Raw genomic sequence first — 23,580 nt, forward strand, 5'->3', positions numbered from 1 at the left:
TTCCCTTATGTTAATTTATCAGCAGGGAAAATGTTAGGGTAATTCTACCATGTGTTACAAAGAAGAAAGTATACAGAGTGATAGACATTTGGGATGCTCAATGTTGTACCCATCTGCAGTGGGGTTTAGAAACCATGTCATAGATCTCATAAACCAAGTCTGTACACCTTCTAAAAGTAGAGTTGAAGCTACTGGTGAATCCAAGCCTGGTATCAGGAAACCAGTCCGTGCTGTAAGAGGATGACTGGGAAAGAATAAGTCCAGTTGATGGCGACAGACAGGACAAGACTGGGCAAACACGTTAAAAACACCACACAATGTTGACCAGACCAAACACATATTACAGTACTTAGACTTTCAATCACAACCTCCAGTGATGCTGCTGGCATAGTATGAAAAAGGAGCGAGCATTCAAACACACGTATTGAAAATAGCAACGCTTTAATAAAGAGCGATTTTACAAGACTGCAATGTCTGACTAGCTAGGTGATAACTGGCATTGACATCCATGGTGTTTTACAAAGATGCAGTTATGGTAACTGGGTTTGAAGTTTGATGGGTTACTTGCAAGTTGCATTTCTGCATGCGACGCAGCCTTCAAACAGTTACAGACCCTACATTGTAAAACATTTGATTATGAATGTCAATAAACGTTCATGTCAAGAGGTAAGTAAAAAATCTCATGGAGAAATTTCCTTAACGTTTTCCAAACACACCGGTAAGTGAGAGTTCACACAATGGTCATGCTTTTACCGGGCACACAAGCCAATAAAAAGACGACACTTAATCATGCAAAAAAGACAGTTTCTTTGTCTCTAAAAATAAAAGAACAAAATCCTTTTGAGTTCTGATATCATCCATCCGTAGTGACCTTGAATAAGAAGAAGCTGCGCTTTGATGATGACTTTGGTGCAAAAAAATGTTCCTGTTTCGAAGAGGACAGACCCTGTCCTGTCCACTTCCTCGATGAAGACACTCTTGGTATAGACCAGTTGTGATAGTTTACCCTTGACCCCCCTCCCACTGTCCCCCGCCCCCTTCCTCCTCAAGATGGACACAAACATCACAAACATCGAAACCCACCCCCCACCCATCCCCGGATGATGACACCTTCAAAATACAACCATTCAAACACAGATACAGCAATAAATTGTCCAACGTACAGTACGTCATCCATTGGGGCTTCGATCACTTTACAGAGAGAGCACGTCTAAAAACACATGAACGCTTTACCTATATACAGAGGACACAGTAACAGTCAGAGGTTGGCCCAGGATGGATCGAGCTGCATCGTGGGAGCGAAGTGCACAATGAAAAGAGCATTCATATGACAGAGAAAGACAAACCATCGGGACAAGGAGTAATGGTGGAAATTGAAACAACATTTTTTCAAAGGACATATCTAAATGTCAGCTGGCCTCTTGTTGAGTAACTTCAGAGAATATCTGCCTGCTTGGTGACAATTTCTAACACTGAAGTCTCTGCTGGTAATAGAGTCGTAACTCCAACGCTAGTGGTTACAGTTCAAGGACGAACCATAACAATACACCACCACACCGACACAATTCTCTGACATTTATGTGAGAAATCACTAGTATGTGATGCTCTCTGGAGAGTGACGCCTCAGATTCTCTTTGAGATTTAAGGTCTGATGACTTTAGGGGCTTTTTCTTACATTTTTGCAGCAGATGAGTGATCCTTGGTGCCACCTTAATTTGATGGTGGGTTGATTAGACAGACTGAGACACGGTCACAATAACACTCATTGCTAAGTTAGTACACACTACCAGCTCACTAGAGACCTTACATCTCTAACTGAGAAACATGACCCTGTTAATCTCTATGGGAAGGCATGTGCACATAAACACACATACAGTACATGTACATAGAACAGACAGAATCAATAGAAAACAACTTCATCCCCAATCGATTATTGCCCCTTTCAACTGTACATCCCAGCAATGGTTTTAGGTTTTTGTGCAGCAGAGCGTTGTCCCCTCTTTGAAGGTTTGTGCTATATATGTATTTATATCGTCTGTCTGTGGGTCTAACATGACCTTGGATCTGCCAGAAAAACCACATTAACATTTAACATCTCATTAAACCCTAACGTCTCTGGCTGTCTGAATTAATCAGTATGTCGTCACTGCAGGCAATACTAGGGTCCTGATCGACAGACGTTACCCTCCATCACTTAACTGCAGTCTCGTCCTCATTTGACTCCTCCAACTGACCTTCAGCTGTTCAGTCCATAAATGTTAACACTACATTAACAAACCCCTCTCTGTGGTAGCAGAGTTTTTAATTCCTCAAGGTGGAGGTGAGACATCTGAGTCTCTAATCCCTTATCCAGTTTTGTTTTTTTTCTGGAGTGTAAAGGGCTTCACAAGAGACTCATTTTGAACAGGACAAATGCTCAGGACAGGGAGGAAATCATAGAGGTCGGAGTTCGACCATTTCTGATTGGCAAGACTGATTCTTCATACTAATATACAGTCGCCTCTCTATCTGGCTCTCAGTGCATTTTTCACTACTTTTAGAGCAGTACGGGTATAACATAACAGGTTAGGAAACAAAATGAAACAGCGATCTATACAGAAAACTGATGTGGACACACGACAACACTACAGCAGGGTCAGCTTTCTAAACAGCCTACAGACGTGGGGGAAAAGACAGTAACAAGTTTGCATGATATTGCACAGCTGTAGAGGAGAAAAAAAAACAATATACACATTGTGTAAAGCACGACCCCAAGTAGCAAAGTTAGTGGAGGAAGTTTGTTTACATCCAAATGCGATGCATGGGTCTGGCTCAGTGCTTTCATTAGTTAGTTCCAGTGCAGTAACACATTGGTACCTGGCAACACAGTAATGACATTAGGTACCAAAAGACAAACACATACAGTACACACACCCTACACAGCCATCCACACACATACACAAGCACGCCCACGCTGCATTGTTGATGTGAAGTTGGCAATTAAGAACACATGGAGCTCATAAAAAGACTGAGACGATAATGTTGATGCAGCACATTAATATGTAGAAAAAGGGACAAGCACACACGCATTCAAATCAATTACTACTGACATCAGGTGATGGATGACACACAACCGGGAACCAATCTGAACAAGATGCTAAAATCACCTACACAGACATACACCCTTGGCAAAGTTCACATTGAGTAAAGTGCCAGCAAACAATCCAATCAGAGAAAGAGACGCCTGTCCTTAGAGTTTGAAGTGGGAACGTTTTTATACAGGAAATTATCGGGATGAGGAGGTCAGGAAGTGGCAGTAGAGCTTCTGCACTTCCATAGAGTTGTCATCACAGGTCATAATGGCCGTTTGAATTGGCAAGTCAAACAGAGGATGAGTGGGATTGATGCAGAGCTTCTCGCGCCCCCTTCAAAGACAGAGAGATCAGTAGCCACCCGGAGAGAGGAGAGGAGATAAGAGGGTGAGGAGTCATGGAGACAGACATCAGCATTTCTTCTTTCATCCATCCTCTGGTCCTCTCTCCATCTTCCTCTCCCCTCTCTCTTCCTCTCTGTCTTCCAGTTTCTTTCTCCGCCTCTGGATTTGTTTTCTTCGCCTCTTTCTCTCTCCATCTCTTCTTTCTCTCTCTCGGCTTTGCTGCCATGGTTACAACATCATCTTTACATGAAGTGCATCTGCAGAGGACGGGAGCAGAATGGAGAGTAATTTAGTGCGACAAAACACCTCAAGTGTTCAGGCATCTACTGACAAGCAGATTACCTGCCGCAGTGCTGGGAAAACAGCTATTCATGGCTGTGATTGCTCAGTAGGCAATTATATTACTCGGTTTTGTTTTGAATAATTGGTCAAAATATACTTGTTTGTTTTTCTGTGAATCTTGTGGCCATGCCAACTGATGAAAACCCGCTGTGAAAAGCACTTTCTTCACAATGGTCCATTATCAAAAGACAACATGATTGTTCTTGCTTCTGGTAAGGTCCACAACTCTAGCATTACGTTGTTGGTAAGCTTTAATTGAATTGAAAAAGTACATATAAATTAAATGTATTTTTATGCTTTTCTTAAAAACGCTACAAACAGGCTGTAGACTGAAGGTCTGTTGAGACAAATTATGAAGCCGATGCATTGAAACATCTGAGCAAGTTGAAGTGTTTTAACCTGCGTGACGCTATGACCATTAGCATTGAGATTCTCCTTAGGTCAAACCCAAATGGAGGAGTAACTTTTCATTGCAGTCTGTGTGAACCCTGAGCTATAAGACTCAAATACGTTGATGTACTGTTATGAACCGAGACATAACAGCCTTTTTCTGGACTTCTACAACAGGTACAATGCAGCAGCAACAGTGGTTTTGGTTATGTTTATGGCGGAAATAAAAGTTGATAAGGTATGTGGTATTTATGGCGTTAAGGCATGATTCCTTTCCAAAAGGAGTGCTCTCTTTGTTTGTTAGTGGAAAGTAATTGCAAGGTTGCCAAATACATTAAAAAAAAGAATAAAGCAGGTGCATTTCCTCAGGAGAAAATCTGCTTTGCGTTAGATCTGAAAACATCTTTATGGTTATCCATGTCACACATCTATCATCTAACTCACTAAGAAAGCAAATGGGCGCATATCCCGAATTCTCAGACTACATTTCCTACAACAATATGTGGCGTATGCACTTATAAATGTATGTCTTTCTGTGTGTTACCTGTGTCCCCGGGATGTGTCCAAAGGGATTGGAGGGTCTCAGGACGGGCTGGTTATACATGACAGGCTGCGAGGGCATCATGGGGACACCCCCCATCTGATGACTCATCTGAGGAGGGAGCTGCTCAGGGAACAGGTGGGAGAGGTCATGTGAATGTGGAGAGAAAAACTGTTTTTTTATTTATAGTAGATAAATGCCAGCAAATTCTGATTGATTGACTGAGAATAAAGCTCTTATCTTTACCATTCCATACACAGGCACTTGGGGTGTCGTCATAGGAAAAGCCACTGGTGCAGGAGCCTGTGTGGATAAAAAAGAGAGAAACTGTATAATACAAACATAATGACACAAGAGACTACCCGTTTCTCTGATAATTCACGATTCATCAAAAACACAGACAGTCTAATAATACAAGTGCGGATGAGGGTGACATCATGTGCAAAAACAAGAGTAAGAGGGAGATGAAGTGAATAAAAGTACTTACATAGCCAGTATAGATCATCCCATTCTGTGGAGAGATACAGAAAAATAGTTAAAACACTATAAACCATGCTCAGGCGTTTTTCTCCAAATGAGCAAAGAAGATAAAACAGAGATGTGCCTATTCCTCATGTTTCAAATCACTACTACTTTCTATTCATGTCGGGCCACCAGCTTTTTCTGAGCTATTTGCTGAATAAATGAGCGGTTTGAGTCGAGAGGTCAATCATGTAAAGAAACGAGATTGAATGGAAGAGACTTGCGGATAATTAGAGTGGAGCACAAAGGACAGGCACACATTTGGGAGCTCCTTGATAAAGCCCTGAATGCAGCAGAGAGTTACAATCGGCCAAAAGGTACATTTAAGGAGTTTTATTTCAGAATGAGACATCGGACCATTAGGAGGAACTGCCTTCACCGACACAATGATGGATGGCACTGACTTATTTTTACTCATTAAAACTAAAGCAGTGCAGTCATGTTTCTCTGACAAAAAGGCCACATTGATGGACTTGACTTGTCATACTTTATTTTGTAAATCGTGAAAAAACGTGCTGATTTATTTAGTAAGCAGTATGACTACAATATAACATACATAGGAGGGTTTCCTTTTTGACAAAGAGTCAGTGCATTTTTTACTTTATTTATTTCATTTTTATAAATCAACTACTTTTAAGGATTTTTTTTTACAGAAAAAACTGTCTAAAAGTTATATCATTTTGGCTTCTCTTTTTCCTCATGAAATATTATATTTTATACAGCTTTTTAAGTGTTGAAAGAGACACCGCTGTACCTGTCCACGTTGACACCACCTTAACAAGCAGTGTGAAATATGTGTGGGTGAAAGTCACAAATTGGTGCTGTGCTGCTGGTGTGGTTTTGAATAGTGGTGGACATTGTTTGGCTCATAACTAACAGGCAAGTGAATGAGCTCTCACTCAGTCTGCAATGCCAGTTGTTAAAATGTAGAACAAAAAAATGCAAATATAGCTTATAAATTACCATCTGAGGAACGGGCATTGGCGCAGGTGCCATGGGATGGGTGGTGTGAGTCCAGTTGGTGCTGGTGCACATTGTTTTTGACTGCCAGCCGCCTCCTCCTGTTGGCTTCTTCTCTACGAGCTGACTCCACTGGAGTTCCGGCCTGACGCACACACACGCAAACACACAGAATTAATTTTCAGGTTCAATGATTATGCAAAACAAGATTATGCAAAAAAAGAGAAATAATGAGTCATAAAAGAGTTTGAGCAGAGATAAAGCTGGATAGACAGCTGAGTCATTTGCTTGTGGCTGAATCTTAGATGTCAGAAAACCCACTCACTTCTTAGCTGGCGTCCCCCCAAACTGCAGGTCTGAGACGAAAGAGGAAAAAGAAACATAGCATTAGCTGGAGGGAAGCAACGCATTCAGATGAAAAATAACATGAAAAATGTAAGCGATGAATATTTGGAGAGAGATTCTGTATACTCACTGCCAACGAGATTGGCTAATGAAGAGTCCAAATCATTGGGCAGCATTTTTCCAGAGTGCAATTGGACTCCGGGGCTGTGAATGTGAGCGTGTGCTACTGGCTTTAGCAAGTCACCTGACATCCAAAGGTTACCATGGTAACATGAAATGAGAGAAGATGGGAAATGAGTCAAGAGCATGAAGCAACTGGGCATCACCGTCAAAACATATCCAGCTCTAAGCAGTGTGTGAGTTAATTTGCATGGTCTGTTGTATGTTTGCATGACTATATGTGTGTGTGTCTTTGATGGTGTTTATGCAGTCCTACCTCCCCAGGCATTGTTATTGTTGGGCACAGTGTGTGTGGTCTGGATGGGGGTGAAGTTAGGCTGCAGGGTGAACAGCTCACTGGTCAGGTTTGGCACACTACAGGAAGGGAAAATGGAGGGTAGAGCATAGCTTGTTATTCATGTTATTGGTATGTAACCAGAAAAGATCAAATCTAATTCATACAGACAGCCAGACAGACAACCAGTGTGATCTGAAACACACAGAGGTGTTTTACACTGCAGATGATAGACTCACTGGTTGCTGATGGGTACGATCGGTGAGTTGGAGAAGAGATCTGTGGCCCCCCCGCTGCTGTTGGCACTGCCCACTGACTGAATGCTGGGCGACACATTGGGTGTCTGAATGTCGATCACCTTATGACCGTCCTCCTGCAATGGGAAGTATCAACACAATAATAAGACATTTCCTTGGCTTTTAAACATCCCTGCAGCGCAAACGCACACATAGTAATTACTTGGAATTACCCTTGGAAAATAAGATGTGCGATTTTAAATTATTCTGATCCTATAGGCTTCTTTATTTGATGAAAAATCCACTGCAGACTTCATTGTTATTCTCTGCGCAGCTCTGTACGCAATGGGCCAACAGCCAGAGACTGACAGTGTGTTGCACTGTACTGCAGGAATGATGCACTCCATTCAACTTTAACAACAGTTTGGAGAACAAAAAGACTGGCTGTACACTCAGGGTCTTAAATAACGTTTTATCTTTACCTGCCACTGTGGCAGACCACTTCAATCAATTAAACCGGAAATCTATGTAGAATATATGGAAGAGGAAATACGGGATATATATTCTCTTCCATATTCCACATAGATCCAACTTAATTCTTATCCAGTCAGTTAAAAATGCATTTAAACATAATATTTTGCAGTCTATGGAATAATATCTGCCATGGTGCATTGATCTCATGGATCTAAAGGATCTTATGGTTTAAAATGTCTTGCCTTGTGTTGCTGCAGTCTGTTGTCATCTGTCTTGTCGTCCATACGGCTGAGAGAGATCCCAGTGCTGGAGAGAGAGGACACTGCACTGGACAAGGTGCTGGATCTTAAGGATAGACACACACGTATAATCATTTACTACAGTCCTGTTAACATTGAATGTATTGCAATGATTTACATTTATTTTACTTTACCTTATTTCTTATTTATGTTATGTAATAGTAATAGTACTATAAAGTGGCTGTTGCAGCCAGTGGTGGAACATAATTAAAGACATTTATCCAAGTACTGTAATTAAGTACAACAAATTGAAGGACTTGATTGTGAATGTCCACTTTATGCTTCTGCTCTACTACATTTTGGAACCGAATGTTGTACTTTTTACTCCACTACATTTATTTGAAAGCTTCAGTTACTTTACAGATTCAGATCATTAGCTTAAACATACAAGTATAGGTAAAGATATCCAGCAGCACCAAACAAAGTAATTAAAATAACTTAATATTTAAATGTTTGTGATAAAAGACATTAATGCATCAGTAATCATAATCCAGTGAAGTAATATACTATATATAACAACATTACACAAAACCAGTGATTATATTTTTGAAATTTTTAAGTTTGTTTTGATGCCAACACTTTTGTACTTTTAATTTTCTGAATGCAGGACCTACTTGCAACAGATCATTTATAGAAATGTAGCTGATGTGATCGTACCTGCTGGCTGCAGAGAGGTCTTTGAGCTTCCTGCCCTCTAGAGAGGCTAGATGCTGCTCCAGAGCCTCCAGGAGAGAGCTGGGAGCCTGAGGAGGGGTAAATGGGAGGGGAGGTGATGGGCTAACATTAGAACCACAGCCAAGTGGACGAGATTGGACAAACTGCTTCCTCTCACTCCCATCTCCTCACCTGCTCATTCACTCTCTCTCACAAATGCACACAAAGCAGCAGCAGACTAAAGACATTGCCCTCAGATTCATTTTCTACTCTACAACAGCTCTTCGTTTTTTTTTCGTTTTTTTTTTTTTGCATTTGGTTTCATCAGGTTTGGTTGACCAGCATGCACTCATCAGCTTTGGATCATGCAAGCGAGTCCCCAGCAGGACTGACAGGTCAGGACAGAGCAGAGCGTCGTCGCTGCAGGGCTCCAGAGTCGAAACACAACAAACACGTCTCTGAACGTCTAACGAGCCCATGCAGAGGCCAGCAGTGCACAAATGCTCTCATTAACACACACACTTACACACGCATACGAATAAAGAAAATCACAATCCAAAAATCAGGAGTTAACTTGTGGATTCCACGTTAGGTTGAAAGTCAAATCAGCATTCTATTCATCTGATTTAATTTGGAAATTAGGCAGTAGCTAAATCTAAGTAGCAACATTTTATGCCACTGGAAGCCAAATAAGTTAACTCGGTGAAATGTAAACGTCTGGTGAAAACCAGGTATACACATTGAGCAGCTGGCCAGTGCTCTGTATTGTAAAACAAAAAGGATGGATAGGTTCATTTTGACCACTATGTGATACCACAGTTTTCTTCTAGAGTCTTACATTTCAGCACCAGAGAACGCAACGCAAACACAACAAGCAAAGAAAGATTTCTCATATACTTATTTTAAGGGGGACAGAGTAAAATGCGAATTCTGGATATCCTTCTTCAGAGAAATCTAGAATATGCTAAAGGTTTAAAAGTAAAACAGACACATATCTAGAGCTCAGTATAGGCATGGGTCCCTATGTTGTTGAATAAGGGCATATAAGGTCTTCTTAAGCACTACAAACATGACATTAATTTGAAAAAGTCAGCCCTTTTCAGTTTGTTACCTGATTTGTCACATTGTAAACATCCAATTATGGTTCCACTGAAAAGGATACTTTGCTTTTGGGGCCTTTTGCATGACATGCAGTGCTTATGATGGCATTATGTACACCTATCCAAGTCATATTAGCAGAGACCTATTCAGTAAAACCATTCGCTGCTCTCCCCACAGCTAATGCAAAGGGACATAATCTTTTCAGGGAAATGATTGGAACACTGCTTATGTGGGCAAAAACCTATTTCATAAAGCTTTGCTGACTTATTTATATGATAAGCCTTTGAATTAAAGAGACAAGCCTTGATATGTACACTGGGGAAATGCCAGAAATAGCTGGGGAAATTCAGACAGATAATAAGCCCCGATCATGGGCATCTAAATTAGTAATATGCAAAAAGAGGCAAAAAACGTTTGATATTCAGCTGCATAACGGCTGCTTTCAAACTCTTACCTTTTCAGGCTAAAATTTGTTCTGCAATTTTTAAGGTAGGGAACTAATTCCTGCGCTAATAATTAACAATTGTGAAAATGAAATGTGCTTCAAGGCTGTTTGCAGGTCTTCATTTATTTTCTCAGAGAGAAAAGGAAGAAGGCGAGGGAGTTAAGGAGAGTGAAGAAGAGAGGAGGACAGGGCAGCTGCAGTGTGGGCAGGTCTGTAGGGTGAGTAGGGAACGGGAGCGTTTAGAATGAAGCATTATGGGATTGATTGACGGGTTTAAATACTGGTTGACTGACTGGTTGATTGACTGATTGAGATGAGATGTAGACTGACCTGTGTGAGATCGGGGCTGTCGCCCTGATCTATCCCAACTCGCTGTGTCACAAAAAAGGAGGGAGGGGTAGGGGAGGGTGGAGGGAGGCAAAAATAAAAAATAAACCAAATGTAATAATAAAACAAGGAATAAACAAAAAAAATCCAAAAGAGTAAAAAAGGGAAGAGGCATGTGAAGGAGGAAGAGGAGGAGGGAGAAAGAAGAATCAAACTCAAGCATTCATTACTTCATGCAGTGGCTGGAAAGGAAAACAAATAAAAGACAACAGAGGAGGAGGGGAGGAGGGCACATGCACACGCATACAAACATCTATATATACACAGTATTTGCACACACACTTATAAGTACACACACACACTGAGATCTGGAGACTGGTGTGAAATGAATGCTGAGCACACCGACTGATTGAACAGGCAGAGAGGGCAGACAACGGGTCACGTGACTGCAAGGTAAGAAACATCCAAAAGGAAGACACTCAACTAATGTTGACTTTGAACAGAAAGAGAAGGGGGGGACACAGATGACACACAAACAGACAAACACACATTTTGTTAGACAGGTAAAATGAATGGGTCCTTAAAGTCAACGTTAGTCTGTTTAGTTTTTTTCTTTGGATCGAGCGGATCGCACACGCCAAACCTTATCCAAATGGGAACGAAACCAAGCAGAGAGAAAGCCTTTGAAGATGGCGCACGGGATAGAACTGTTTATATTCACTGTGAAGCCTAGCAACTGTTAAATGGATGACAGCCATTTTAAATATATATTTTTTAAGAAAAGAGAGAAAATATAATAATAGGACAGAGAAAGTGATAGAAAAAGAGCTTGCTTGGGCATGCAGTGCAGGCATGTGAACAGGCAGCACGCGAGGGGTCCCTCAACAGGAAGCTCTACATGAGTGGCTCTCTAATAGGCTAACACTCAGCCATTATTCACTTGTCATGGAGTAACCCCCTCCCCAGGTCAGGGCAAGAGAAGGACAGAAACAGGAGGAAAATCTAGAGGCAAAAAAAACTTGGAAGATTAAGAAAAAAGAACCCGGACACTGATCTACGGTCAGTTTTAGGCTGGAAGGTATCGACCGTAAATCAGATCCAAAGGGTCACAAAAGTCTGGAGTGAATCTCAACAGGTTTTCTCTGCTGCATAAATTCCTCTGAGCAACAGGAGTACATTTTAAAAGAACATGGAGATGTGTTGAGTAGGAGACCGTCGAGATTGACCCCAGACAGATTACCCTTGCCCTCTCCAGTGGAGTAAAACTCTGCGGTTTCCTCTGTGGAGGAGCAGCAAGGACAAACGGACGTTACCTCTGCCACTTTGAGAAACTCGGACAGTTTGGTCATCCTGTTGAGGAAAGTCTTGTAGATCTCCAGAGCTTCTTTGCACTGGTTCTTCTTCATGTCAAAGTATTTCTCTGTGTATGAGAAAACACCAGATTCGGTATAAGATCAGTATATCTTCATGAAAGAGCGTATAATCAAATGTTTGGCATCTATAATTCATAATAATGAAGATTTATTTGCTTGATGATATTGTTTAAAAGGTGCAAACAATCAAAAAAAAAAACTGCTGAAAAAAACCATTTGCTACTGATTTGTCCTGATAAGCACAACAAATCTGGTGTCTGTGCAGGCTGAGAAAGATTCCACATCGAGTCCCAGTGACTATATAACCGTAGTTGAAGCACATCAATTAAGTAATGAAACATTTAATGAACTCCTCACTAAAGACTCTGTGTGTTCCCAGCCCCTGACTCTTTACTGGCTTAATAATTAATGGAAGAAGGAGATCTTTAATTGGACTTTTAGAGACAGTTGGGGTAAAATTGATTTCCCCTTAAAGAAACATTGAGTTGCCCCCTGCTCTGGTGATTTTGATATCAGAGGCAGATTTATTCATTAATACAAGTATCTTTTGCACTGTGTGTATGGTTTACCCAGCATGTTGATGACCCCTTCGTTGTAGGCAGCAAACAACCGTATGGAGTCTTTAAACAGCAACATGAAAGCAGTGTTGATCACTCCGTTGGTTAGCTCATTGGAGTTAGGCTAGAGTAAGGAAAGAGAGAATCAAGTTGTTGCAGCATTAATTATTCAAGTCTTGTGTCTCCTGTTGTTGAGTCAGATGTTTACCTGGAAATCCAGCAGTGCATCAAGCTGGTTCTGAATGATGGGCAGAGTCTTAATCAGCTTCTCTGTGTTCATGGTGCGCATCACACCCTCAGCCCTGATCGCAGACAAGAAAACATGCACACAAACACGCATGCAACACACACACACAGGAGTCATCAAGCCTGTATACTGAAGTGTATGTGTAAGGAGGTCCCAGAGATGTACGGTCTCTAGCAGCAAGCAAAACATTTTTGTTTTAAAATGCAATCTTCATCCTTCAATTGAAAAGTGGAATTTCTAATTAGAAACCATTCTCCTTTTAATATACTCAGGGATTTTGCCATTACAGCTTTATTCTGCTGGGTTTGACATATAGCCTATGATGGATAATGTTCTAAGTTTTTAGATAAAGGTTAGATCTATTTGCTGTTCAGTAATGCCTGTCTATATATGTGTGTGTGTCAGCAGTGTGTGTAGTTTGTTACCCTCTCTTCATCTTGGTGAAGTCCACTGCTGCTAGTCTGTATGACATGGCTTTTTCATTCAGGTAGCGGCTGTAGCGTCTGATGAAAGTTGACATGTTATATCCTGGGGGAGCACAGAGGGGCACTGCAGTTAGAGGCTGATCACTTTCTCTGATTTTCAAACAAGGTTAAGAAGTAATAATCCCTCTCATTTGAAATGGACTAAATTCTCTGTGAGCAATCAGATTTTCTCCAATTCAGCATCAACACCTTCTTACCTTGACATGTTTTTGCATAATCTATTGCTCTTTAGAATATATTACCTTACAGACACTGTTACATTCAGTAGCTTTTTGTATCAAACAAAAGGCACATTTATTTTGTGGATTTTCAATCCTGGACTATAGCTCCCATCTAAATGGGCTTATTGATAGCGTTACAGAGCCAGGCAGGGTCAGACATAAAGTCATTTTGTTAGACGTACAGCTATGCTGAGTTCACAAACAGCCAAATAGCATTAAATCACCTTGTAGTGCAGCCTTATCTAGAAAGTTGTTGAGGTTGAAGAGCGTGTTTCTGGAGGCAAGGTACTGCATCAGTCTCTGATAGAAAAAGAACAGGGGAAAGAGTTAGAGACGTATCTGATGTAGAGCTGCAAAGATAAGTGGTCAACTTTAAATTAATCACCTGCTATTTTAATAATCCTTTAATCTGAAAATGATCAGAAAAGCTTCTGAAATGTGAATATTTTATTTGCATTAACACCTCTATGACCGTAAACGAATGTGTTTAAGGCTTTTGAGGTCATGGTGGGCTGGTGGGCTGTGGGAAACAATGATCAGCATTTTTCACAATATCCCGACAAATAAACTACTTGATTAATCGAGAAAATAGTTGATATATTCATGAACATCTATAATTGATAGTTGCAGCCATAATCTAATGCTGTCCCCTAAGAATATCCAGTCATGTTCACTTAAACACAAACAGTGTATGTCATACAAAGTGAAGTATTCATTTTGACTTCCTTTGTGCTTTAGCTAAACTTCATTATTAGAAGTTGATGTAAAATGTTACGATTACCTCGCTCCATCATCCTGTTTGAACAGGAAATACATAACATTAATTAAGTAAAGATGCTAATTTGTGGGGCTTTACCACCCTTTATTTCTTTGGTTAGGTAAACATCATGCCACAGTTTGTGTAGGAATAACTTTCTTGTTTGAATACTTTGAGATAATCGGTTTACCCGTTGTAATCCCTCTTTCTAGTCTCTTATGGTTTTGTTGTTGCTTCTGCAGGCAGAGTGAGGTGATTTGTCACACCGGCTATTGAAATGTCAGCGGGACACATTATCAATCCTTGTTGGACACATTGCAGATACAGCTTTAAAAGAAAAAACTGGCTTCAACAGTCCCAGAAAAATCACTTCAACCTGGCGAGCAAAATGTCAGTGTCGACAGATCAATGACTGGAGCTAGCCGATCGGCAATCCCTCTCTCATGTTTGTGGATGTGTAGGGCAGAGAGCATTACATTGAACAGAACATGTCTTTCTTTTATCCATTCATCGATACCTGTGTGCTCTTTTTATGATCTTGTGTGGGCTTGCAGCTAACAATACACAGTCTTTAAAGCTGTTAAATGTTTTTCTGTCGATAAATAGATTATTTAAATTGCTGTTGAGTGGCTTTCTGTCAACTGACTCACAGAACATTGAGAAATAATTTCAGTACATATCTAGTGTGCATCTCCAGAGGATGACATTCTACAGCTTACTAACTAACTTGATAAATCCAGGCATAGATAGTTATTGTAAGTGACCTTCAAATTAAAATAAGAGGGAGCTAAATTTAACTATCCAAAATGAGCCAAGCTAACTCCCAGGATTATTTCATGAATACATAACTGCTATGAGAAGATTTGTACAGCTTGTTCTGTAGAGACAACTTAATAAATGTCATTGAAACAGGCAGATGACAAACTTCTTTCTTGTCCTCCTGAGAGTTTGTAAAATAATAATCTTTGCTTCTCTTTCTGCTTCCATGTGTTGTCGTGCTCAGCTCACCTCGTTGCCGTACATCATGAGGTGGTGTGTGGTGATGAGCGCTTTGAAAACCACTATCCAGCTGTTACTGGCTGTGCGCTCCAGCAGTGTGTCTGCCAGGTGGGGGATGCTGACGTTCAGCTCATTGGTGCAGTGGATCAGGTCTGGAGGAAAGGGAAAAAAAACGAAAAGATATATTTAAAAATAACTGTTTGTTTTTTTAGATTTTAGAAACAGACGTGGCCAAGAGGTTATAGATCATCTATTGCAGTTAAAAACTATGAACGTTATGTCCTTAAAGCATATTATAAACCTTTTAGGTCATTAAACTATTATTTCATACTACTAGAATATGTTTACATGCTGTAATGTAAAATAAAAAACGGTACTCCTGTGCCTGCATTGTTTAATTAAAACCCTGCTTGTTTACTTACTGTAAGTCCCTGTGAATAAAAGCACTAAACATGCCAATATCATAATTTATAACCTTGGGGAGCTTACAGGTTGAGTTATTAAGAATCAATAGAATAAGTGAACAACCACAATGAATGCAGTCTTATTGACTGGTGCATGCCTTTTGACTCACTCCATATCAGCACACAAATCAATGAACAAATGATTATTAAATGATGGACCGTACAGACAGTTGAAGCAGAAGCAGTGCTACTGTATCATGAAATCCATTTTGTGGCTGCAGTTCATCAGTGCTACTCCAATAAATTACTCAGAAAATTGAAAGCTACATTACAAGGTCAATAAAAAATCAACAAAGAATGCATTATTTAAATAAAAAAACCTAGCCCGATGATGAATCATGAATGTGAGTTTTCTTCCAGAGCATTGTTGTTAACAGTAATGTAATACAACTGAGTTGGCTCTCATGTTTACCCGTGAGACGTGCAACCAGAGTGTAATCTCACTGTTCAAAGAAAATGTCGAACACATTTTTGGCTTCGTATTGGATTCAAAAGGTTTGAAAAAATGGCAAACTGTGTGTATGACAAGTAAACTCAGAACAGGGTCAAGTTTAAAAGAAAAAGTTTTCAGTTTTATATAACTCTATACCCCCCTTAAAAATAGGTCATTCAAAACTCAGCAGTAAACACTAAACGTAGGACAGATTGGTTGAAATAATGACCTAAATCTTCAAGGATTTCTTTGGCTAAAGATCAAAATGTGAAGTATGTTCGGCCTCTGTTTAATCTCAAAGATGTACTTATATTCCCTTTTTAAAGGACCAAGCTTATAGCAGAAACAGGCATTTTACTATGTGCTTATTCGGCTTTGATTAGGCTGGGTTACTGGAAAGAAAGGGTTGTTAATATCTTCAATGACAAATATTTCTTCTCAAAACTTGACCTTGTGTGTTTAACAGTAAAACCCTTTTACTGTACGGTGCACCCACTGTAGAGCTGCTGCATGTTATCTGCTTTGTGACATTTATCAGCAAGTTTAAGATCTTTTTCCTGGACAAACCAATTACATTATCTGGATTTATCTATTTTGCTCTGAAGAATCCCTGTTAGGATTGGTAAACATGGTGTCCTCTGTAGTGCTGCAAGAAACTTGACATAGATTATTTTAAAACCCAGACGCTAAGACAATCTGATCTAATTTGACTGTGCACGTAATATCTTGTTCAATGACATTGGGACAAAGTGATACAATAATACAACAGAAGGATACACAAACAATAATCAAGAGGAGAAGCAATTTTACTTCAATTTGAGAGCAAAACTCGATCTAGTAAAGAACAGCACATCAACATATAAGGATACAACTAATAAGGCAGATTTAGTGGGTGAACCGGAGGAGTGAGAAGAAGGAACTTTTATTTAAAGCAAGCAGAGAGAGATATATTCATGCTGAATTACTGTGACAAAACTTCCAGCAAGGTGAGGTTTCCAAGGCAAATCCTAGTTCTCTTTATTGCATAGGATCATAGGTTATCAGGGTTTATTTGAAAGCTCTTTGATTTTTCATGCGCCAACTGACACGCTTTGTACCAAAGCATCCCAGTTGATGCCACAGTTAAGGGTTTGATGCACAGAAAAAGCACACAGAGCACCGGTAGTTCACCACAGCTAAACTTCAATTAAGATTTAAATTAATATATGTTATTTTGGGGTTTAAAAGACTACGGTGACAAAATAACTCAATCAGTATTGATTATAGACTTCATGGACTCGCTTTGACTGCAATAATGTCACCAAACTGGTTCTATGCATTAAAGGTACTTATAAATGTACAGTATGTGTACTTAGTGAAAGTGAAATCATTACAGAGCAAACACATTTAGGTAAACACCCATATACAGCAAAGCTCACATAATTTGTATTTATTTATACCTGACCACTATAAAAGTGGGTATACCGATCTATGCTTTTTAAAATTCTTATTAGTTTTTTCCTAATCACATTTCTGGGCACTAAAACGGCCAAAAGTAATGGTAGCATTTAGTCATACTTTACACATTCTTAATGATTTCTTTGTGAATTTCCTTCCTGGTTCAATAACTAATGGGAACATATTGATTTTAGCTAATTAAAATTTCCTGTCAAAGGTGAAAAAAATACCCCAGTAAGGTGGACCAAAAAAAACTGTGCTTTTTAACTTTTAACAAAATATTGGTGTTAATTTAAGCTTATTTATGCTGATTTTGGTTGTTTTTTTGGAAAATTGTTTAATGCTTAAGCTAGCTTAGAGCAAGCACGGTGTGTTGATTAAGTAGCGTCACATGTCAACTGCAATATTTAGAGTTTAAGTAAGCAGTCTATTTGCTCCAAAAACCAAGGCAAATTCCTTTTACTGCGAATGGGACGTCGGATTCTGATTGAAATGCTTGTTATTGCGATGGAGATATGGATATGAAAGCTTGTAAGGACATACTGTATAACATAATACTTGGCAAAAATGGCTACATTTAAATTGGGTTGTATTTAGCCAAATGTCTTGCAAACTGTCCTGCATTTAGCAATTATAACTAAGCTGCTACAATATCTACCATACCACAGGGAAATAGCATAACCCTCATGCTACTACTTGAATATAATTACACCTCAGTAATAGAGCGTCTTCAGTCAGATATCTCCATGCTCGGTCCCTCTGCATTTATTCCTGTGGGTGATGATACTTCAGCAACGATATAATCATTGGTGTGTGACAGTGTAGATAGCCAGCAGGATTTGATGGGATATTGATTGCCATCTGGGATTATTGATAAGATGCAGTCCTCGTGGGGAATAATGAGCATCGATAAGATAATTATAAATAAGATTCAGGATAACAGTGTGCAAATGTAAATACAAAGAAAACACTATAGGGTGTCGTTTAATTAAAGTGAAGCCAAGTGTAATGCTAGTGAGGATAAAATATAAAGGTGTGTCACTTAAGCGACGTGTAAAGCGAACTTTATTGACAATGTTTAGACTTTGGCTTTGGATTCAGTGAATCATTTCAGAACCCAAAACTGCATTACAACATAGGGTTATTATAGACACATGCATGTGGGAGTAAGTGTGTGGGGGTATCCATTCATGCTCAGTTTGAACATTTTCCTCCTGTCAGACTGACTGTGAGTCATAGCCACGCCACCAATCGTCATTTCAAAATGTTATCACCTAGCAAAAAATGTAGCTATCAAGAACCAGGCCAGTGATTATTTCTACGGAACATTACTATTACAGCCATGACACACAGCCAGATAAATTATACACTGAAAAACGCGGCCAACGCTTTCAAGGCAGAAGGTCATTGTTGGTCACATTACAGTTCTATGCGTAATGAATCTGGTTTCTATCGTCATTCTACTATCTCGGCCATGCTCAATACTGCCTATAGTGAAAGCGAAATCCCATTACTCTGTCTGTCATGCTCATCATTTGCTGTGGGGTAGTAAATAATCACCACTGGCCGTTAAGTCACCAACCAGTCTGTCAAGGTCATGACACTGTAAGAAAAAAAAAAAATGTCGATGAGACCTGGATGAATAGATTCAAAGGCCCACATTGCATTTGATTTATCATGTGTTCATCATTTTGAAAAATGGCACGGCAATTCATCTCTCTTTTCACAGTGCCCGACAAAGAAAGATTGATAACCGGTTGAGTATATTTTAAAGGTAATTGAAATGTCGTCTGTTTTTATAAAACCTCTCAGATTATGTAAACTGATCCAGAATCTATTTCCTAAGCTTAAATTGGCTTCAGTGGATCGGATTTTAAATATTTGCCTGCAGTCTGTAATATGTTGTTCTTTTAAGTCTAATCTGTTACCCACATTGATTTTGTTCCATTTGCTTGGTGTCTGTCCTACTGAAGGCTGCCCCCCTCCATTACTTCAATGTAGAGACTTAAAGGGCCAGTGTGTAGGGGGAATATACGCAGAAATGTAATTTAATATTCATAACTACATTTTCATAACGGTGCAAACACCTGAAATGAAGAATCCTTTTTCGTTACCTTTAGAAAAAGCCCTTCATATCTAAAAAGGTCAACTAGTAGAATGTGTCAAGGTACAGAACATGCAATTCATATGCTCTCCTTGAATCCACCATTCAGGGTCATTTTACGTATCATGTCATCGTAAAACACACTTTATTCAAACATGACAGGAACAATATAATTCTGGTCAAAACGTCTTTGGGTTTCTATCCACTCTTCCAACATCACTGAGTAGTAAGGGATTGTGCCCACCATAACTTTTAATAATTTAATTACCCTGCTTTTTGGCACATTTGCAATGTTGAATGAACATATACTTGCAATAGTAAAGGAGTGTTTCACTTATTTTTAGCAAGTTTTTCTGCATTAAAAACCTGCACATATATGCTAATTTAGTGAAAAATGGGTTTTGTCTGCCACTTTTTATGACCTTGTTTAACCAGGCATTTTGATTAAGAGTTGGTCTAGGTGAGTTGCACAAAGAGGGCGTGGGTCAACTGATTATTCAGAAGCTCCTTTTGGATAAATGTAGTTCTTTGCTTTATCTTTGCGTTCTTTATTCATGTCCCCGCCGCAGTCCTCTCCGTCAGTCGAGGGATTACTGTAGATGCACTGACCTCACAAACACCCTTCCTTCCTTCCTGTGTCTTTCCCTTAACCTAAAAAGTGCAGTGTCTGCACTCGATGAAATGTCAGAGAGTCGTATGTTATATCATGTGCTGGATGGGAAAGAGGGGCCCCTCCAGAAGGAAGTAGAAAGCGTTTACTGTGAAAGCTAGCTGTGTCTATTAGAACAGCTGCATCTAAATGGCTCATGTACAAAACATTCATTCAGCTAAATATTCAGGCTTTAATTCAGCCAGGCCCTCAAATTCTGCTATCGCAAAGATCAGAATAAGAGCTGATCAAAACTAAAAATGTAACCTCATCGTCAAAAACATCTGACCCATTCTGAGAGAAACTTCATTGTCCTTGAGAGCAGCTGTACAAACCTTTTTTATAATCCATTTGACTTATGAAAATTTGTCAAGTAAATGCTGGAGTTCTATATTAGGAACATCTGCTCTCACCCTTGAGTAAAGAGACATTTACTAGTTTCTGAAAGACTTCTACCAGTGGCGATGTTGAAGGTGGACGACCTTCTAGCTTTTAACAACTGCAGAGGTACTGTAGTGTTCTCATAAAACCGCAGGAAGCACCATAATAAACCAACAATGAGGCCAAATCCTTAATGCCCTTTAACTGATTGTTTTCTTCAGCACTTTTGATAGTACTTCGTTAGGATTATCCAATAGGCTTGTTTTTCTTTAGAAATTAGAAATAAAATCACTTAGTGTGGACTAATGTACCTTTAGAAATCCTCTACCAGCCAAACTACGGCTACGAGTTATACCACAGAAAAATATAATTATCTTTTAGTGTTGGTCACCACCAAGATACGATTTGTGTGAAATCAAAGCAGCAGTAATTACCCGGTGTTGCCATTCAACAGTCACAAAAGGCCTTTTTCTTTGTGGAGTGCATTTCTGAACCTTTTCAGACATTTAATGTTTTTTTTAGCAGGGCTTGGTAAAACAGCCCTAATTTAGATGTGTATTTAAGGCGCCTGTTGGCACATCTTGTAAGGGAGCCCAGAAATCCCAGTGTCACCTCTGCTGTGGATCTGACCGACTAATCCACTGCCAAACTTACCGGCTGACTGGCTGGGTGTGTAGCTGGATGGCTGACTCTCATGCTGTTTGGCTATCTGCCTTGTGGTTTCTCTCTCAGACTGATTTCCTCTTGATTTGCCATCTTGCTATTTGCCTGTCTGTGTCTGTCTGTCTGCCTTTTTAGCTGTCGTGCTGAATGCCTGTGAGTCTGACTGGCAGCACCATTGATTACCAAAGCTCTCCATCGATCATGTCAAGTAATTATAGTGGGGCAGAAAAGCCCCCTAGCCTAATAATTACTGGTAAAATCTACATGTGAGAAAGCCTCCTTCGCTTCTGCCTGTGTATATAATTGCTGTAGTTTGCACACACAGCTAATTAGCTGAATTTGGAGATAAAGAATCTGGCTGCTTAAACGCCTCATTGTAACACCCACCAGCAGTAACACACAGTGACTCTCTGCTCCTGACAGCAGAAACACATGCATTAATGACAGTAATGCACCAGAGGACATGACAGTGAACTTGAACGTGAGATCACAGAAATGGAGGAAAAAATGTTAGGGGTGCCGCAGAAATAACGCACATTTTGTACAGAAATGTCTCCAGAGGATGTAGTGCAGCCGCTGATAGTGGCGTTAATAATGGATAGGCCTACACGGTAAAGCTGCTCTTTGCAACATGATTAGCTCTTACCCGAGTGGCCTATTTCCTCTGGATGGCATTTACAGATTGCCTTTAATCCAAATGTACAGCTTTAACATTAAAAGCCCCATACATAGTAATGCGCGTTGCTGCGTAAATCTCATTATAATCTAAGGGAATTTAATGGTGTCTAATTAAAGAGACTGCAAACACAACCGGGCCGGATGAGAGATGAAAGAAAGACGGGGGGAAGCATAACAGATTCTATACAAGCTTTCCTTTGTAAGGAAAGAGGCATCTCTAGACTAAGCAGTAATGGCATGCATAACCTACAGTCAAGGTGTTTCTTCTTGGGTCCGCTGACTTCATGCGTCGTGGCCTTGCACACGGCTTTGCTGATGGCAGACCCGGTCATGCTGTGTTGCGCGGCGGCGATCCGGTCGGTCAAAGACTGTCCCGACATGGTACTGAGGAAGAGGAGGAGGAGGAGGTGGTGGTGGTGGTGGTGGTGATGGTCGAGGAGTCCGGGTGGGGGGAACCGGGGAGGACGATCAAAATGTCTTTAGAGGCAGGGAGGAGGGTAGTGCCCTCTGCGATAATCGGCCGTCTGAGGAGGAAGAGGAGGAGGAGGAGGACAGCAGCGTACACCGACGAGGATCCGGTGGGAGAATTCATGCGGCGGCCAAATAAAACATAAAACGGTCACATCCAGGGATCATATTCAGTCGAAGGTATCAGAAGATGCCGAAATAAGAAAACTCTATCCTATAATTATAAAGAGCAGCCTGCAGTAAAAGTAGTAATGTGTATCCCTGAGATGATGCCTTTATACGAGAGCTGAATGCGAAATAAACGAAACGCTACCGGTGATGATTATCAAATCTATGCGGCATTCCCTGTGACTGAAGCTATTTTTTCACAGACGATATAAAACAGCATTGTCCTTTCCCCTTTTTTCTGCTCTTCTTCGCCCGGTTTCTCCTCTGAATATCCGCACACACCGACCGCAAACACCTCTCTGATCCACACAGCTCCCCGCACTGGCTGCATCTAACCTTAGCTGCTTTGATTTTTTTTTCCTTTTTTTTTTCTCCCCTGGTCTTTTTAATCTGCCTACAAAAGGGAGTATTTCTGTGTGTTGAGGTTGCCGATAGGCCAAATTTTGTTCCCCCCCGTCAGTCAAACTTGTGTGTAAAATGGCAGAACATGTATCAGGTGACTGGGAAAGGAGGGCGATTGGGCCACTTCTCGGGGCCGGGGAGGGCATCTTAAAGCTGAAGGCTGCCCCCCGATTTTTTCAAGGCAAAGTGAAAGCATCAGCTGGTCCATCACCTCTGTGCCTGTGGAGTGTGATGTGCAAACTCTCCATGATTACCTGCCATCCAATGAAATGTAGACACATAGGGAGGAAAATCCTGATAACACAGACACAAGGTGTTTCATTCCTGTGATGCAATATGACTCCTTTAAGGACTGAACACCTATGGGGTGACCCTGAAGTTCATATTATAGTGATTTTTATGGCATTACAGTAGCAATTCTATGTATTTGATATGATATCAGTGGCCTGGCCCCACAGTTAACAGTGGTAGTTTATGGAGGATGTTCTTCAGTGGGATATGCTGATCTTCGAGCAAACATAACCTATAACATTCCCATTCGGTAACATTTCTTGTAGCTTTAAAATAAGTTCCTGTGATTTTTTCCAGT

At 40.3% G+C, this 23,580-nt stretch overlaps 1 protein-coding gene across 4 annotated transcripts; it reads right to left on the reverse strand.

The window, feature by feature from the left end:
* Window positions 1-422: 422 nt before the first annotated feature.
* LOC134872636 (phosphatidylinositol-binding clathrin assembly protein-like) lies at window positions 423-23,035 on the reverse strand. 4 transcript variants are annotated; one of them, XM_063896019.1, is made up of 20 exons: window positions 22,204-22,301; window positions 18,993-19,081; window positions 15,154-15,296; window positions 13,613-13,688; window positions 13,108-13,210; window positions 12,644-12,737; window positions 12,448-12,559; window positions 11,819-11,925; window positions 10,509-10,550; window positions 8,636-8,721; window positions 7,922-8,024; window positions 7,209-7,342; window positions 6,952-7,049; window positions 6,646-6,759; window positions 6,496-6,526; window positions 6,174-6,315; window positions 5,176-5,199; window positions 4,935-4,991; window positions 4,692-4,859; window positions 423-3,672 (listed from the first exon to the last, which is right to left on the reverse strand). In XM_063896019.1, exons 3-20 carry the CDS (start codon window positions 15,169-15,171, stop codon window positions 3,658-3,660), a joined length of 1,524 nt encoding a protein of 507 aa, XP_063752089.1. In that variant the 5' UTR covers window positions 15,172-15,296; window positions 18,993-19,081; window positions 22,204-22,301; the 3' UTR covers window positions 423-3,657. The 4 variants fall into 4 exon arrangements, with proteins under 4 accessions (XP_063752089.1, XP_063752088.1, XP_063752086.1 ...); XM_063896018.1 differs by lacking the exon at window positions 18,993-19,081 and having other exon boundaries at window positions 4,692-4,811; window positions 22,204-23,035; XM_063896016.1 differs by lacking the exon at window positions 18,993-19,081 and having other exon boundaries at window positions 22,204-23,035.
* Between the last annotated feature and the right edge of the window lie 545 nt (window positions 23,036-23,580).

Source organism: Eleginops maclovinus, chromosome 11 (assembly GCF_036324505.1).
Source record: "Eleginops maclovinus isolate JMC-PN-2008 ecotype Puerto Natales chromosome 11, JC_Emac_rtc_rv5, whole genome shotgun sequence".
NCBI lineage: Eukaryota > Metazoa > Chordata > Actinopteri > Perciformes > Eleginopidae > Eleginops > Eleginops maclovinus.